The sequence below is a fragment of the Lotus japonicus genome, chromosome 5 (genome assembly GCF_012489685.1).
Source record: "Lotus japonicus ecotype B-129 chromosome 5, LjGifu_v1.2".
In the NCBI taxonomy this organism is placed as follows: Eukaryota; Viridiplantae; Streptophyta; class Magnoliopsida; order Fabales; family Fabaceae; genus Lotus; species Lotus japonicus.
In genome coordinates this window covers 30,309,837-30,329,323 of record NC_080045.1, presented here as the reverse complement: position 1 = coordinate 30,329,323, position 19,487 = coordinate 30,309,837, and the positions used below count along the sequence as shown (strand labels likewise).

General features: G+C 42.2%; 1 protein-coding gene across 1 annotated transcript; it reads right to left on the bottom strand.

Annotated features, from left to right (window-relative positions):
- Window positions 1-5,447: 5,447 nt before the first annotated feature.
- Window positions 5,448-18,102, bottom strand: LOC130719423 (uncharacterized). The gene is made up of 3 exons (XM_057570052.1): window positions 17,422-18,102; window positions 16,804-17,307; window positions 5,448-5,483 (listed from the first exon to the last, which is right to left on the bottom strand). The coding sequence occupies exons 1-3, from the start codon at window positions 18,100-18,102 to the stop codon at window positions 5,448-5,450; spliced, it is 1,221 nt and encodes a 406-aa protein (XP_057426035.1).
- Window positions 18,103-19,487: the final 1,385 nt, after the last annotated feature.

The window sequence follows — 19,487 nt, the reverse complement described above, 5'->3', positions numbered from 1 at the left end:
TCTCATTAATTTAGCATTCAAGATTGTGCTTTATTTTTCCTACATTTAATTGTAATATTTGACTTTACAAATAAGAAATTTATCAACATGCTAGAATTAGGAGTCAGTATTGAATTAAATTTTGAAAATGTAATTATTAGTATTAAATGTTGCATTGATAGAGTGGTTAATTTTAAGGAAATTCAAAATTTGAGGGCAGTATAAATAGTTTTTTGGCCTCCAATTAAAAATCGTTAAAATTAGAATTATAGTCATAATATTCAATTCGTAACAATCACTCTTTAAAAATACGTGTTTAAATATTTTAAAAAACACATAATTCGAAAATGCTTAAAAAAAGTCAGCAATTGTTTTAAAAAACGTTTTAAAAAAATCAGCAATTAAGGAGCAATTAATCATGATGCTTAATTCGAAAACAAAATTTTAACCCAAAATACATAAAAAAATGCTTTGCTTAATTCGACTAATAGTCAACAACTATGGATCCTCAATTTGTGATACTTTAATTTTATTTTTTTCTTAAATAAATAACACATGGTTAGCATATGCTTATCAAAAAAAAAACATGGTTAGCATATGTTTAAGGGGAAAAAATTGAATAAAACACAACAATTATGGAGCTGGGCCTAGCGCGTCACAACTGCCTCTGCTGGGCCGGTTGGCGGGTAACCTCTGGGTATAGGCCCTTAGGGGCTCGCCCAGTCGAATTTGTCTTTCCTATAGTCTTCTTCTACATTCTTCCATACTAATACAAACAAAATAATAAAAGATTTCTTTTTGAAAGTGAAAGATTGAAATAATATAAAAAAACACATACCCAGGGGACATATCAAACCGAAAAAGAAAAGAAGCCAAAGTCAAAAAGAAAAGTTGCAAGAAACATGAAATTAGAACAACACCCAAAATCTAGAAGCAACACTATACTGGGATCAAAGGATAACAATGGAAACAGCAAAAGCAACCCCAAGCAGCAAGGAAAAAATCAAAACAAAATCTTAGATCTTTATCTTGCAATAAAATCAATACCTCTCACTGAAATCTTACCTCGACCTCACACCATAACAATCCAAGTAGAATCCATCATCAACTTTAGCACACTCAAACACTAAGTTCCATTAACACTACCCAACACCATTTTCCGACCCACCAAACAATCCCTCAAGATTTGACCACAAAGAACTGATTTTTGACCCTGAAATGCTTCTAAACCTGAAACCCAGTCCCTACGCCCAATCTGCAGCTGCACCACCGCGACCCTGCGCCGCCCAAAGCCGAGAACCCTCTCTCTCACACACACACACACGCAGTTGTAGATATGTCGATCTGGTGGTGCCTAACCCCCTTTTTCCTCCTCGTTTTCAATCTGTCTAATTCCTCTCAAATCGTTGCACCGAACAAGGAGATTTCCCCATAAAGTTGTGAGCTTTACAGTTGATTGGGGGTGGGTATGTGTGGTGGATCCTGCAAATGAAGTTTGATGTGGGTCAAGAGAGAGAAAGAGTCGTAGTGCTGGTCTGGGACTATTGATGGTGGAGACAATGGAGTGGGCAGCGAAGCTAGGTTCTGGAAGATGAAGGTTGAAGGTTTGGATGGTGGTGAACTGGTTGGTGAAGATTGCAGAGGATGGTTGGGGTTGGGGGAAACGTTGAATGTTTCAGGAAAGGGCAAAATTTAGGTGCAGTTACTTAGGTGCTGTTTTTGTTTTTGTTGTTCACCAATTAAAATTGAACATGTGGATTAATAATCCATGTCATTTGGTAATTAAAAAATGCAAGCTTAAATATGTTGTTCCTGTTTTAAACAGCAGTCATGCCTCCTCCTTTACTGCCAATTAAAATATGCCAAGTGCTTTACTGCCAATTAAAATATGCCAAGTGTAATAGGCTGTCATGTCATCTGGTAGCCTAGTAAGTCTTGTATTTCACACTTTGGTCTTTTTACTTCTTAAAAGTTTTACTTTATCCCCTGTTCTGTACTAGAGAAGCTTACGTAAGATAAGGAAAGAAAGCAAACCCTAGCAGAGTACTTAAAATAGCAAAGAAGTCAGAAAAGGTAAATTCTCATTAATGTTGAAAAAAGGTCTCTCGTACAAGTTGATGACCTCCCCTTTTATAGAGGGTGTGGTCATGACATGGACTTTTCCTATACTTGGGCATGACAACTAGGGCCCAAATTCCTATGCATATAAGACAAATCCAAAATAATCTTCCAGCTGGCTCGTGGGTCCACCTAAGGAAAGGCAAAGATATTCGCTGTGTCGTTGATTCCCGCCATGGCTGCCTTCGGTCGGTTTGATCGATTGTTTTGGGCGGGCATAAGCATCTCTTATGTCCCGCCCAGTCCACATGCCCCCAAGACATGAGGCTCGGGTAACTTGAGTCGAAATGTCTTTAATATACTACTTTGTCGCCCGCTTTTATTGTTTGCCTTGTGACGTGTCAGGATATCACTATTCCTCGTGTTCGCGTGTATGTCGCCACATTCTTGTTACATCGCCCTTTTCATTTTCGTTGATACATCGCCTCTTTTTATTTCCGTTAATACATCGCCCCTTTTTATTCTCGTTAATACATCGCCGTTACCATAACCGTCAATCACGTCTTTTCAACTGACGCACGTAATCCTTGTTTTCCGGGATTTCGTCATCATTTGTCATGAATGCGGTTTCCGGGTGTGCGTCTCGAGGAGTTACGTCATTTCACTTCATACCTTTTCAAATTTCAAATCCCACGACTCTTCACGATCTTCCCCACTCATTCTCTCTCCTCCTTTTTCCTCTATAAAAACCCATTTTTACCTTTCACTTTTCACTTTTCACTTTCCTGAAACTTTTTCCCTGAAACTTTTTCCCTGAAACTTTCTCTGAAATTCTTACCTTCTCCTTTTTGAACTCCAGTGAATCTTCGCTCACTCCGGCCGTCGTCATTGCGCGGTGTTCTCCCATAGCAGACGTCCTACTTACCCAATCTTCCACCGCTTCCTCCGGTGAGTTCTTTCTCTTTCTTGAAACTGTTCATCTTCCTCTTTTATCTTCTTGAATTTGTTCATCTTCTTCTTTTTTCTTTTTGAATTTGTTCATCTTCTTCTTTCCTCTTTTTATGAAATTACCCAGCATGTCGTTGAAAAATATTAGAATTTCTTCCCTGGAACTTTCTTCACCCTCTACGGAGGGGGAAGTTTCTGCCCCACTGTTATTGAAATTCAATCCTCGCCTTCAACTCACGAGGATTCCGGGCCCGCCGGCTCTGTAGACTCTGTTCTTTCTTCTAATGGAGATTTATCTTCACCCGAATGGCGTACAAACGTGCACTTGGTTGAAGATAAATGTCTTTGGCGTTCTATCTGGGGCAGCATTGGGAGCATCAACTCGCTTCGAATATCTGCCCAAGGGTTTACGAAGATAAATCCCGCCACCTCTAATAACTAAGATCTTAAGTTGAATGTTCTTCCATGTGGCGAGGATGATTGTGTTCTTTTACGCAAAGAGTCATCTGATGAGTCGCCCGATTTCTTTTTTGTTTATGGTTATTTTTTCCTGGACTTAAATATTAAACTTTCTTTCTCGCCTTTTATATGTCACGTTCTATCCTTTCTGAACGTGGCGCCTTGTCAACTCCAGCCTAACGCCTGGGGTTTTATTCGTTGCTTCGAAATTCTTTGCGAACATTTGAGCTTCACTCCCACCTACCCCTTGTTTTTCCTTTTCTACAAGTCAGTCACCACGAAACCTACATCCGTGAAGTGGGTTCCCCTTTTAGCCCGCAAGAAAATGAGCCGATTTACCGCCCTTAAGAGCCATTACAAAGTGTGGTAGAAAAAATACTTCAAAGTTATGGAGTCGCCTGAAATAAAGAACTTGTTTCGAGATTCCGACAATAATCCTCTTTTCCCCTTTTATTGGACAAAAAATCCTCGCCGAAAAATCTCTGTTTCATATGACGCCTTGGATGATTCTGAACGAGGGATCGCCGATTACCTCCGCACACTACCAGTAATTTCTGGTCATGACTTGATTGAGGCGTCGAAATCCGGCACCTTAAATCATTTTTTAGTAAGTTTATAATCTTCGCACCTAACTTGCCTTTCTTTTTATTAATGTGTCCTGTCTAACTGATATTTTTCGTGTAGATACAATGGGAAAAAGCAAGGTCGACGCTAACCCGCTAAAGATGAAGGAATACCTCGCCCAAGAACCTCAGGCGCTGCTGAAAAAACTGCTGGCGGTAAACCTCTTCACCAGTCAACTCTCAATCCAGCCGGTTTGGCTTCCAAGAGTCAACCCGCGGAGAAAAAGAAGGGACATGACAATGTCCCGCCACCCCATCAGGATCCAAGTATGTTGATCAACCGCCCGCCAACTCCATTTAGCCATGCTGGCACTAGCTCAGCCATTGGTGGCGAGGCTCCTCCCCCTTTGCTAAGCTTATCTGATCCTCACTTCAACGGGTTGGACTTCAAGGCCCGAACTTTTGACAACCGGATTCACAAAGACATTTCCGGTCAAGGCCCAACATTGCTTCCCTGGCCATCTTCCATGCGCTTTCTGCCGCCAGCACCGTGGCGGGAATGGCTCAGTGTGTGAAAGAATTGATGTCGGCCAAGAATCGTTTTGAGAAGAAGGCGACTGATTATAAGGCTGCATATGAGCGAGCGAAAGTCGACGCTGAGACAGCCAACAAACATTTGAAGTCTGCTGAGGAGAAATGTGCTAAGTTAACTGATGACTTGGCGGCTTCTAACCTGCTCCTTCAGAAGACCAAGTCTCTGAAAGAAACCATCAACGTCAAACACAATGCCGTTCAGGCTAAGTGTCAAAAGCTGGAGAAGAAGTATGAACGCCTGAATGCTTCCATTTTAGGGCGCGCCTCCCTCCAATTTGCTCAAGGCTTTCTAGCGGCCAAAGAGCAAATAAGTGTTGTTGAACCGGGCTTTGATCTTTCCCGTATCGGGTATCTGAAGGAGATCAAGGATGGCCAGGTGATTGGCGATGATGATGTTGTCCTCGACCTTCTTCCTGAATTTGATTCTGAAAGTGAGCCTGAGGAAGGAAATGGCGTAGATGGGAATGACCAGGACAAAAATGAGGATCAAGGAAAGGAAGACCCTCAAACTGTCGCAAGCCAAGACAACAACGCCAACAATGAGAACCTGGCTTGATTTTAGATTTTCTTTATTTTGTTTAAGTCTAGACTTGCTTTGGGCTTTGCCCTTTTGCTCTTTTTCTCATTGTTGTTTTAAGTCATGTATGGGCTTCGCCCCTTTCTTATTTTCAATGAAATTCGTTTAAGTTCAACTGTTGTTACCTTGAAGTTGTTGTTTACTGAATTTTCTTTTTATTTTGGTTTATATACCTTAGCCGATTTTTCGACGAGGCTTGGTTTCTAGTGGCCACTAGAATTGCCAAGGCTTTTAACATTTGATGGCGATACTTTCTTATTCCGAAAGGTTTATTCACGGTATTGTATACCTTGATACGATTTGCACTGCATAAACTCGTAATATAAATCAAAAAATAAGCAAGTCTGTTGAAATGATTTTTTCATTACTTTCCATACATGGGAACAATTGTTGTAACACCCCGATTTCGGTGGCGTCACTTTAGTAACCAAAAGTAAACTTAATGCGGAAATACGTGAATATTTTTTTTTGATATAATAACTAAGACAAGACTAAAATAAATAAAACCCAAGTGCGAAAAGTAATAAAACTAATATACAATATATAAACAGCCCCCGCTGTAAGTAGCAATCTCGTCACGAGTAAACCTCCAGTGACGGAAAGAAAAGTGTAACGCCCGAAGGCAAAAGGTACAATCCACAAGAAAGGTCAAGTGTCCGCAACACCATCCCTCAAAACTGAGAATAAGCTGGTCCATCGGCCTGAAGCAAGACCTCCTAAGTCCAACCAACTCTCTGTGATTCTCGTAAAGAACCACACAAAAAGCTATAGGTGGGAAACTACCCTGTCCCCAAAGAAACCAAATGATGTTCAGAGCTAAGACTCTACTCCTACACTAATCCCATCTCGAGGAGCTCACACCAGCACTAAAACCTACATGCTAGCATGATCGTCGCCCGAATCTGAATCCAGAACGACCTAGTCTATGTACACCATCCGTCCTCCTCTCGCTACCGCGATACGCTCCAGTTCCCGCATCTCAACCCTAGTTCCTCCCGAAGGATGAACCATCATGAATCAGCCCGCCAAAGACATCTGACAAAGGGCGTTTGTCCGCCAAATCACACACAGAAGACGCGAGGGTCAACTCCAAAGAATTACATAAATAATAGCACCAATAGATATAGATAAGAGAATAGCCACTTAGGCTTATAGCTAGGGATAACATCCTAGGGTTGCATATTTCCACAAAGAATATAACGACTGTAAATCACAGTTAACATGCATCAAGTAGAACTAACAAGTATGAAACACACTCATCAACTATGTCAGTATGCATGTTGCATGAAATGATATGCAGGTTAACCCAGTCAACCAATATGAAATCCGGAACGGATGGACATCAACGGATCAGCCCTTCACCAGCCACGGTGGTGCCATTTCGGCCCGCGTGCCTCTTACACCACACAAAGGTAGTCAGATCAGCCGTAACCCGTAGGTCTGCCATTTCGGTCTGCTACAAGAGACGTTTACAAACGCTCTTTCACGGAAATCCGGGTCTTATGACCATTTTGGAATCCGACGAGGTCCAGAGTACGTCCTGTGTTAATACCCCATTAATGTTGCATGAATGCAGGATGATTAGTCAACCAACGTCTCCGATCTCACTCGACACGTCGCCACGTGTTCTAGGTAAATTAAAGTTTCTAAAAGCTTACCCTAAGGTAAAGTCGATTCTGCGACAAAATACAATAATCATAAAATGAGTGCAACCACTCACGATGACTCTTCGGGTCATCACTGCTCTCACGAAGTCTCACGCTTCAGTGAAGTTTCATGCTCTCACAAGGTCTCACGCCTCAGTGGAGTTCCATGCTTTCCACAAGGTCTCACGCCTCAGTGGAGTATCCCGCATTCACAAGGTCTCACGCCTCAGTGAAGCTTCATGCCGTTCACGAGGTCTCACGCCTCAGTGAAGGTCCATGCTTTCCACAAGGTCTCACGCCTCAGTGGAGTATCACGCATTCACAAGGTCTCACGCCTCAGTGAAGCTTCTCGGCTCATCCCTTGGATGGCTAACAAACTGCTCAACGAGCGAAGGAGTACCAACATACTCAGAACTTACCAAACTCCTCAACACTTGGATCCGACGACACTCCTCGTTTTTCCAAAACTATGACTTGACTTCCAATGCCTTCCTTCGAGGTTGTTATCATTACTTAAAGATTTTGAGGTTATTTAAGGTCTTATGAATTTTCTTTATAAAATAGATTCCATTTCGTCTTATCGCAAGTCTTATACATTTGCAGGATCTCCCAATCCCAAGTCGCTTCCAGAGGATGTCTCGATCCACTAAACAAAATTAAGGCCCGAACCTCGTTCATCCTATCAAACTTTCACAAAACTCTCAAAATAAAATCGGCATGACCTGCCCGCTATTCTCACCATTCAGAAACTCAGATTTCAGTACAGAGCATATTTAAATCATCACAATCAACAACATGTCATATATCAATAAATCGCATCATAAACACTTAGCACTTAGCATATAAAGCATGCACCACACATCCTAGATTACCCACATAGCACATAGCATGTAAGACAATCTCAAAAACATTCAGTAGATGAATCATCTACATTGTCAGCCGAAGCCTCAGAAAACATTTTCCAATCACACACAATTCCAGTGCATAAACAGTAAACAATGTCGAAACATCGACCCTAAGCATTAACTAGAGATTCAGTGAGAAGCCCTCACCTGCAGATTCTCCAGGATTATCTTCTAACTCAAGCAAAGCGTTGCTCCTCAGGAAATTCCTCAAGAGTTCCTTTAAAGCAAAGTCACCGAAATACTATCAGTATCTATCGAGAACTAAGCTATCGATACTTACTAAGGTTACACGAAGTAATCTATACTCTAAGGTACGATAATCTAGCGCGAAAGACAAGTTTTCGGAAAAGGAAATCTTCCTCCTCCCCCTTAATAGGGCTCGGCCACTTTAGGTAATTATGGGGCTCGATTTTTCTTCGATCAAACTTGGTTCCTATGCTATCATTAGCCGTAACTAAGGGTATTCTGAACTCGGAAAAATTATCGGATCGAAAACTTTCGCAGGGGTATTTTGGTCATGATTTTTAACTTAGAAATTTCAAAACTGAAATCCCAAAAATAAAATTTTGCAGGGACGTTACTAACGACGTTTATGACAACTAATCCTACTAACACTAAGCTAAGGCGATAGTTTTTAGCCCAAAGGTTGAAGCTTTACCTCAAAAACTCCAAAAATGGGTATTTAAGGCTAAAATTGATTCCGGCGGAATTCCGGCGACATAACGGAAAATCTAATCCGGCAGAAGTGATCTTGGGCACATATAGAAGAGGTTTAGAATCAGAAATGAAAGATTCAGGATAGTTTTGCAAAAACCCATAAACTATCCACTCAGAAAACTCTACAGAAAAGCTATGGAAAAAGCGATCGGAGGTAAGGATTAGCGACTATACCTCGAAACCTTGAAGCAGCAACTGATTGATCGACGATCAAGCAAGGATTGAACAAAATCTTCTTCTCCTTCTTCCTTGGTGAACTCGCGGCTTTGAGAGAGAAAATGGAGGAAAATTTGAGTTTTTCTTCCTTTCTTTGCTATATATAAAGGTTGGAAATTCGCGGGAAAATGAAAGTTTCGCGAATCTGATTTTTTCCGGCGTCATTCTCCATGAATTCTAAGATAGGTTTTGGCGAAAGAATTCCAAAACTAAAATGAGGTCTCTTTGTATTTTTGGCAACTAAAGCATAGTCGGTATAAAACTATTTTACCCGATAAGTTGCTTTTTGCATCGAATGTCGGAATAGAAAACTTCCTTCGGAAGAAAGATTGAAATCATCAAGAGAAATGGGTGTACGCGTGTAGAATATTCATTTGAAGCTCTGAATAGATAAAGTCTTCATTGTCGAGAAATTCTAGGGTTTTGAAATACCAGGGATTCGGTTTCGGCAAACTTCCGATGATTGGAATCGGACGTTCGTTGATCCTAGAGTTTCGCCTCGAAACGATTGTGATATATGGAAAAAGAGAAGTTCTAACATTTCTCTGAAGATTTTTGGAATTAACTTCCGTCGTGCCTAAAAGTGAAAATTAGCTATATACTAGGGTTTCTGACCTAGGTTTAAGCGTATAACGATCGTGCTATAACTTTTATCGATCATGATGTAATCCTTTGACTTTTCCTGAACTTTCTCCTTCATAAATTTATTTCATTTGGTAAACTCTAGTTCAGGTTTCCCTTCACAATACATCAACCCTAATCGTAAATGGAAATCTCTTCCACTGATCCTAAGCTTAAAATCTTGGGTCTTACAATTGTCCCTTCATTCTTTACATATGCCGCCTCATTAAAAATGTAACACCCCGATTTCAGTGGCGTCACTTTAGTAACCAAAAGTAAACTTAATGCGGAAATCGATAGTTTCCGAGTATGTTGATACTCTTGCTCGTTGAACAGTTATGACCATCGGATTGAGATGAGTCAGATGATTTGGAGATCATCATGAGTTATGTGTTGTTGTAGAGATGTGTCTTTTGTCGCAGAATCGACTGTTACCTTAGGGTAAGTTTTTAGAGACATTAATTTAGCTAGAACACGTGGCGACGTGTCGAGTGAGATTCGGAGACGTTGTTTGACTAATCATCCTGCATTCATGCAACATTAATGAGGTATTAACACAGGACGTACTCTGGACCTCGTCGGTTTCCAAAATGGTCATAAGACCCGGAATGCCGTGTAAGAGCGTTTGTAGACGTCTCTTGTAGCAGACCGAAATGGCAGACCTACGGGTTACGGCTGATCTGACTACCGTTGTTGTTGGAGTAAGAGGCACGCGAGCCGAAATGGTCCCACCGTGGCTGGTGCTAGGGCTGATCCGTTGATGTCCATCCGTTCCGGATTGCATATTGGTTGACTGGGTTAACCTGCATTGCATATCATGCAACATGCATACTAATTTAGTTGTCGAATGTGATTGTTATTTGTTAATCCTATTTGGAACATGTTAATTGTTATTATTGCTGTTATGTTCATTATGGAATATGTAACCCTAGGATGTTATCCCTAGCTATGAGCCTAAGAGGCTATTATATTATCTGTATCTATCGGTGCTATTAATTACGTAATTCTTTGGAGTTGACCCTCGCGTCTTCTGTGTGTGTTTTGGCGGACGACGCCTTTTGTCAGATGTCCATTGCGGACTGGTTCACAATGGTCCACCCTTCGGGGGGGATTAGATATGAGATGATTGACCAGGATGACCCCGGTTCGTGGGTGGTAGACCCCGCTAGCCATCACGCGACATACTCCGGGAGGATCATGGAGGACCATGTAGATAGTGGAGGACTCTTGAGGTCAGGAGTGCTGAGGAGATGCTCTGTCAGTTTCAACTTGCCACCGGGCGTTCACTGTGGACCAGGATTTGGAGGAGCACCGCCGCCACCTTCGTCTTCGGATGAGGAGGACCCCTCCGAGGAGGAGCCTGTGGGAGTGCATTCATCAGAGTCCAGCACACCCAGCGTTGCGATCATTGATGATCAGGGTTCGGGCCCGAAGCCCGTGAGTCCAGCATCGGAGCGTATTGCGGTTGCGAGGGGAGGACGGATAGGGTTGGTAGACTTAGTCGTTCTGGATTCTGATTCAGACGACGATCATGCTAGCACGTAGGTTTAGTGCTGGTGTGAGCTCCTCGAGTTAGGATTAGTGTAGGAGTAGAGTTTTAGCTCTGACAGTCTTTGCTTCATTTGTTTCTTTGGGGACAGGGTAGTTCCGCCTATAGCTTTTTGTGTGGTTTCCTTACGGGAATCACAGAGAGTTGGTTGGACTTAGGAGGTCTTGTTTTAGGCCATCTGGGCTAACTTCTTCTCAATTTTTGAAGGTGTGAGTTGCGGACACTCAACCTTTTCATTTGGTTTGTACATATTGCCTACGGGCGTTACACTTTCCTTTCCGTCACTGGAGGTTACTCGTGACGAGGTTGCTACTTACAGCGGGGGCTGTTACATATATTGTATATTAGTTTTGTTGTTTTTCGCATTTGGGTTTTATTTAATTCAGTCTTGTCTTTATTATTATCGAAAAAAAATATTCACGTTTTTCCGCATTAAGTTTATTTTTGGTTACTAAAGTGACGCCACCGAAATCGGGGTGTTACATGTAGAGTGTTAAGGTTGGTTATAAGTTGGTGATCGATTGATGTTGATTATGAGGTTGCGGACATAATGACCATGTGATAAGATTTGAATGATGTTAGCATCATAAGTTGTGAATGTGAAAGCATGACGCCACTGGTCAGGTCGTTTGGGTAAGTGAAGGAGTTATAGTTTTAAGAAACGGATATTCATTTAAGAAGTGTTGGAGAGTTGAAGGATATTGGTGGTCCGAACTTAGTGAAGGTTTAGATTTTAAGCCAATCGATTTGATAACGAACGCGTGAGACATGAAGTCTTGTCAGGTTCTGATCGGGAGACTAGTTATTGGAGTGATTGGAGGATGATCAAGTTATAGGAAGAAAAGTGTTAGTATTAAGATGAGTATTTGAGGTTTTTATATTTGGACAAGTTTCGTAGAGTTTAAGAGTGAATGGAACTTTGCTATGGGTTTCGGTGATGCATGCTAGAGTTAGCAAGTGAATTTTGCTAAGTTGAATGAGAATCCTAGGGTTAAGATTGACTTCGGGAGTTGAAAATCATGTACGAATAAGGGATTTAGTGGTGTTGGCAGGTTACGATAGTAGATAAATCTCAGAATGTTGAAGGATCGGATGATAAAATGGCTAGTTAAGTTCCTTGAGGTATAGTTATGATTTGATTTTCTAGAGGATAAGTCTCGATTTATGCGAAGTGTTAGGGATTTCAGTAAGTTTAAATTGGTTGGAGTGAGGAAAGTTTTGAGGACGAAGACGATAATAATGGATTGTTAGATATTAAGAGGAGGATTATCTTATAAGTTGTTGATAGATTGATGTTGAAGGGGATAAGATTAGTGAAGGACAAGAAATAAGGACATAAGTCGAGGTTTAATTCGAATGGTGACTAAGTAGAAGATTGATTTCATGGTGCGAGTGATGATAGTTACGAAGTTGGATGTGACATTAATGGACTATTAGATTCCAACGCAATATTTCGTCTAGGAGTTATCGAACGGACAAGTGGAGTTTTGGACTGTAGATGAAGATCACGAGAACAAGTTGAGTATTTACTTTGAAATGGCAGAGATGTACCGAGTTTAAGAAGAATTTCGGACGACCGAAGGTAAAGAAGCAAGTGGTTAAGATTGTGCGACTGCACGGAGTGCCAACTGGTATCATTTCAAGCAGAGATCCGACGCAAGTGATCGAGTCAGACGACATGAAGTTGAATGATAGTTTGCCTTTTGAGACGCCGACAGTTAGCAGTGGGGATAGAAGAGTGAAACAGTTAAGGGGAAAACAGATTGCTTAAGTAAAGGTTATGAGGAACAATGACCCGGGCAATACCACATGGGAATTGGAAGACGAGATCAAGGAACTGTATCCCGGACTTTTTGCAGAACTCTGAGTTTCGAGGACGAAACTTTCTTTTTGGAGGGGAGTATTGTAAGACCTGGATTTGCAGAACAAGTTAAGTTCCGACTCACGCGTAGAATCAGTGTAAACGTGACAGGAGTTTGTTGTTTGAGAAAGATCAATGAAGAAGAAAGTTCAGGAATTGCTTGAGGTATGTTGCGTAGTCGCCGTAGGAATTAGTGCGAGTTGTCTGCACACCTGCTTTATGGCGAGCGTGTCCAGAATAGGCTAATTTCGCTTTAGAGCAACGTTTTAAGTGAGATTTCGAATCCTTAGAAAATTTAAAGATTCTCTTTATTTTTCCTTCGACCAGCGTTTCATTTCGGAACTCTGGATTGTACGCACGATAGTATTCACTTTTCGGAAGTCCGACGACGCTAATTTCTTTGCTTCGAAACCTTAGTTTCGAGCGATGGATGAAGACTTTTTCTATTCGGGACTTCTAACGAAGTTTCTGTCCTCATTGCCAGATTTGTTTCGACATTTCCAATCTTTCTTCAGTAGGAAGTTTTGTCGTTTGAGCATCACAGCAAAAAGTAGTTTTTCGGGACAGATTAACTTACACCGCTTTTGGCGTTTTAGATATCGTTTTTCCCAAATCATAGATATTTGTTTTGAGCTCTGGAATTCTGACGCCAGAATCTCTCTTAGAATTCTTCGGTGAACGTGCTGCAAAAATCGGAATCGCGAAATTTTCATTTTCCCGCGATTTCACCCGCCTATAAATAGGCGAAAAAGCAAAATATCTCTTCATTATCATCACTCAAGGCCGCGAGTTGAGGGGAGCTTGGGGGAGAAAAGATTTTCGCGAAAACTTGACCGATCTTCGTGCAGTTCGTCCCTACTTCGAGGTACCGAGGTAACTAGCTTGATTCTTACCTCTGATTACTGTTTCTACTGCGTTTCTGAAGTCGTTTCTGTGCTCACAGTTTTGAGCTTTTTGTAAAACTGTCAGTTTTCTCTGATTTCTTGCTTGGGTTATCTTCCCTATGTTCCCAAGAGCCTAAACCTCTGTCAGTAATCGCCGATTGCGATCGAGCTGTCCAGGATCTGAAAAACTGATTCAAAAACCTTTCTGTCGCACATTTCGAAACTTTATTGTTGAAAAGTCATAATCTGACTTCGTGCCTTTAGGATTTGTTGTCACGGATGTCGTTAGGATCATTGCTGTCAAATTTGTTTTCAGAACTGATAACTTTGAGGTTTTGAGCCTTTATTTTGGACCAAAATGCCCCTGGATAGTCGTATTTCGACCCGATTGTCCGAAAATTGTTCCGACAGTTTCTTTGCTTTAGTTTTACCCTAAAACTACCTTGTGAATTGATTTGATCAAAGAAAAAGAGCCGAAGCCCTTTTTCCTTTGAGGTCGTGGGCTATTCCTTTAAGGGGGGAGTTTTTCGGTTTCGAAAACTTGTCTTTTCGTACCCAATTGTCGTATTCTGAAGCTTTAATGCTTTGTCTATCGTTTATGAGTTGTTTTGTGATCGAACTAATCGATTTTGTTTGGATTCTGCTTTGCTTTTCTCCGAGGTTCAGTTGAAGGAACTTTGGAATACTTAGAGCAATTGTTTGAGGAAAACTTTGGTTGCGAAGCTGGAACAGCTCGAGGTTAGGGAAACTTACATATTAGTTATGATTGCATGATAGGCGTCGATCAATTCGACTTATGCTTTATCTGATATTGATTATGATGATGAGTTGATGTTATGATGCTTTTCCATAACTTGTGATGTTGTGCTTTTGTTGGATTTGTGCGTTTTGACGCGACTTCGGAGTGGAGATTCATTGATCTGGTGATCTTTGATAATTCGGGTTGGATGAACAACCCTAGGCAAGTTCAAATGTGGGATTTGAGACTTAGCCATTTGTTGGGATTCGGTTGAATACTTAGACTTTCCCCGGTAAACTTCTTTTGGCGGGTTTTTGGAAACTTAGAAAGATTAGAATTTCGAAAACTAGAGACTTTGGGAAACTTAGACTTTGAGAAATAAACTCATAACCTGACTAATCCAATTCGGAACGTTTTTACTAAACGAATAATTATAGGGAACCTCAAGGAGAAAATGATTGCGAAAGACGGGGAAAAGTCGATTTTATTGTGGGTTTGGAGAGTTATTGGAATTGGGAAAGCCACCAAGGTGAGCTATGGTGATGATTGAAAGTCACCGAGTACTCTAGTACTCTTGGGAGAGTTGTTCGAGTCGTGTTGTATTGACCGGCACAGACTCTGGGCTTTGTTTGTGGGCTTTGTGGTGGGAGTTGTGTTGTATTGACCGACACTAACTCCGAGTCGTGTTGTATTGACCGACACTGACTCTGGCTTTGATTTTGGGTTTTGTTGTTGGGGTTGTGTTGTATTGACCGACACTAATCCCTTGGGTATCTTGTTGTTGGAGCCGTGTTGTGTTGACCGACACTTAGTGCTCTTGTTGTTTGGGTTGTGTTGTATTGACCGACACTAGACCCTTGTGTATTCTTGTTGGTGGAGTTGTGTTGTATTGACCGACACTAACTCTTGGGTTGTTTTGAGTTTGAGTTTGAGCTAAACACTTATGTGGTGAGGACGATTCGATGTTTGGCTAACCATATTGCATCAATCGGGTGAATAACGGGAATGGTTCACCCTGCATTAATGATGAATAACGGGAATGGTTCATCATACGGTGAATAACGGGAATGGTTCACCAAGGATGAATAACGGGAATGGTTCATCCAGGATGAATAACGGGAATGGTTCATCCATAGTGAAGAACGAGAATGCTTCACTTGTGGCGAACGGGAACGCGTCACAATCCGGATCATGATTGCATTTCACGCATACATTCATTCTGACTGGGATTGCGTGCTGTTTGATTTATTGAAGCAATGTTAGAGCCATAACATGCTAGGATTATTTATATGTTTATATAACAACATATGTATCTATACCCCATATCACATGTTGAGTATGTTGAGTGTATATCTACTTATTTCTGTGAGTTGACCCTAGCGCCTTGGCTTTGTTTGTATGATTGTGTTTGGGCGGTCGGCCTGCTGCCAGATGTCGATGGCCGACTGGTTCTCGATGGTCTCTCCCTCGGGGGGATCAGATATGAGCTTGTGGATCGGGATGCCCCCACCGCTTGGGTGATCGATCTTGTGGGTCATCAAGCGACGTACCGGGGAAGGGTCATGGAGGACCGGACTGACGAGCGTGGACGTCTGACGAAAGGAGTTCTACGACGCACGGAGCTGAGTTTCAACTTGCCGTCTTCAGTTCGCTGTGGACTCGGTTATGTGAGCAGTATTGGGAGGGTAGGTTCAGGCAGGCGTCACATTTTGTGTAGAGCTCTGATTCGTTTTGCTTTTGGGACAGGGTAGGTTCCCGATGCATGACTTTTCGTGTGGTTCTCTACTGAGGGATCACAGTGAGTCAGTCGGACTATAGGGGTCTTTGCTTAGGCCATTTTGAGGCCGACTTTCTCCTAGTGGTTTGTAATTATAATTTTCTCACTTACACTTCTGGGTCTGTATATATTTGCCTACGGGCACACTGCTTTGGAGTCACTGCGAGTGCGCGTGACGTGGAAGTGCAGCTGAGGCTGTACATGTTTATATTTGATGTATATTGGTTAGTTTAGTGGTTGGGCTATGTCTTTATGTCCTATTGCTTGATTTAAAAGGAATCAAACGAAAAAAAATTACCTGTTTTCCGCGTAGAGTTTATTTTTTGTTAGTAAAGTGGCACCCGGAAATCGGGGTGTTACAGTCCCATTGTCCATTACCAATGCCATGGGAACCCCAAATCTGCACACAATTCTTCGCCACAGAAAATTCCTGACCTTGGCGGCTGATATAGTCACCACTGCTTTAGCTTCTATCCATTTGGTGAAGTAATCAACCGCCACGATGATATACTTCATTTGTGCCTTTGCTACTGGGAATGGTCCTAGAATGTCAGTCCCCCACATAGCGAATGGCCAAGGTCCATCATGGTTGTTAATTCTTCCGGTGGTGCCTTATGTAGGTCAGAAAAGACTTGACACTTTTCACATTTCTTGACGTATTCCAGACAGTCCTTCTTCATTGTTGGCCAATAAAATCCTGCCCTCAATACCTTTACTGCTAATGATCGCCCACCGATATGACTGGAGCACACTCCTTCATGGACTTCCGCCATTATCCCAGGGGCATCCTTAGTGTCAACACACTTGAGCATAGGAGACATAATTCCCCGCCGATATAACTCGCCATCTACCAGTGTATAAAAACTGGCCTCCCTACGTTTTGCTCTCGAGTTCAAATCGTCGTCCTTTGAAGGATTTTCCAGGAAAATCTTGATTGGCTCCATCCACGAAGGCTCGCCTTCGATAACTGACTTCACTGACTTTAACTTCACTTCCACCAAGTCAATACTGGGGCGAGGGAGAGTTTCCTGAATGACTGTTTGATAATTGCCCAACCGCCCCGTGCTAGCCAACTTTGCTAGCACATCAGCCCTTTCGTTTTGACTTCTTGGAACGTGCTCTATTCTGATCTTCCCTATCTCCATCATTAATCTACGCACCACTTCCAGGTACTTTGAAAGTTGCGGGTCCTTGACTTGATACTCGCCATTTACCTGTTTAACAACCAGCTGTGAGTCGCCTTTGATGAACAATTTTTGAACGCCTAATTCAATGGCCAGCCTTAGTCCGGCGATCAGAGCCTCGTACTCTGATTGGTTGTTGCTTGCCTTGAACTCGAATTTCAAAGATTGTTCAATGACCATCTTATCTGGGCTTTCAATAGTTATTCCAGCCCCACTTCCGGTGTTGTTTGAGGATCCATCAACAGACATGATCCACTCGCCTTGGGTTTTCTCGCCTTCCGTGGGTGTTAATTCCGCAACAAAGTCGATCAAGCTTTGGATTGTAACTTGTCCCCTTGGTTCATACTGTATATCATACTCAGACAACTCGACTGACCAGCTGACTAACCGCCCAGACAAGTCGGGCTTTTGGAGTACCTGTCTTAAAGGAACATCAGTTTTAACTTTGATTGATAAACTCTGAAAATATGGCCTAAGGCGCCTTGCTGTCTTCAGAATTGCCAAGGCCGCCTTCTCAATTTTCTGGTATCGCAATTCAGCACCTTGCAGGGTATGACTCACAAAATATATAATCTTCTGCTTCTTTCCTTCTTCCTGAAGCAACACCGTGCTGACCGCCCTATCCGTGACTGCCAGGTAGAGCATCAAAGGAACGCCTGGCGTGGGTTTGGATAGCACCGGCAACGTTGCTAATGATTCTTTCAACTTGGAAAAAGCTTGCTCGCATTCCTCTGTCCATTGAAACTTGGAATTCTTTTTTAAACAAGTGAAGAATGAAGCCGCTTTGTCTCCCGCCATTGGCAAGAAACGTGCTAAAGCCGCCATGCGTCCTGTTAATCGTTGTACTTCCTTGACGCTTGTTGGACTTTTCATTTCCAAGATCGCCTTGCCTTTATCTGGGTTTACTTCAATCCCCCTTGATGTTATCATGAAGCCCAAAAACTTTCCCCCTTGAATCCCAAATGAACATTTCTCAGGATTTAACTTCATTTGATATTTTCTTAGCTGAGCAAAGGCTTCCTTAAGATCGTCGCCGTGATCCTTCGACTTGGATGACTTAACAATCATGTCATCTACATACACTTCCATATTTCTTCCAACTTGTTTTGAAAAGATTTTATCCATGAGGCGTTGATAGGTGGCTCCAGCATTTTTCAAACCAAAAGGCATGGTTTTGTAACAATAATTCGCCTGGTTAGTCATGAACACCGTACTTTCCTCATCCGAAGGATACATCATGATTTGATTGTAGCCAGAATATGCATCCATGAGACTTAAAAGTTCGTTGCCAGAAGCCCCGTCTACCAACTTATCAACATTGGGAAGAGGATATGAATCTTTGGGACACACTTTGTTCAGGCTTGTGTAATCCGTGCACATTCTCCACTTTCCATTAGCTTTCTTGACCATCACAACGTTGGCGAGCCAGGTTGGGTACTGCACCTCACGAATAAATTGTGCCTTGATCAACTTCTCAGTTTCTACTTGAACCGCCTTGTTCTTTTCATCGCTCATCCTTCGCCTTGGTTGGATGACTGGTTTTGCTCCTGGCCGTATTGCCAACTTATGAGTGATTACGTTGGGATCGATTCCTGGCACGTCATTAATTGTCCATGCAAAAAGATCCAAATTCTAGCCCAACAAGGTGATCAATCTTTCTTCTTGTTCCTTTGTTAATCCGCTGCCGATTTTCAGAACCTTATCCTTGATTTGTGCTGATTTTGTTTCCTCCAAAGGTTGGGGCGGAAATCATCAGCGTCATCTCTTGGATCCAAGCTAAACCCTTCGTGTGGAAAAATCTCTGTGATACGGTGGCTTTCCTTGGCGGCCTTTCTCCCATAGAGAGCCACACTGCGAAGGTAACACTCCCTTGCTGCATTCTGATCCACTCGAAGGACGCCAACCTTCCCATTACAGGTCGGGTACTTAACAGTTAAATGCGCGGTTGAAATTACGGCACATAACTTGTTAAGGGTGTCCCGCCCCAAGAGTACGTTGTAATTGGCCCTACATGCCAATACCAAATACTTCACCTGAAATTTTTTGACAAAATCCCCCTCGCCAAAAGTCGTTGATATTTCAACATATCCTCGCACGTTGACACGGTCCCCTGTAAACCCCACCAGGGTTCCAGTATAAGGTTTCAAGTCTGACTCCTTTAACCCCAGGCGATCAAAGGCGTCCCCGTAAATGATGTCCGCCGAAGATCC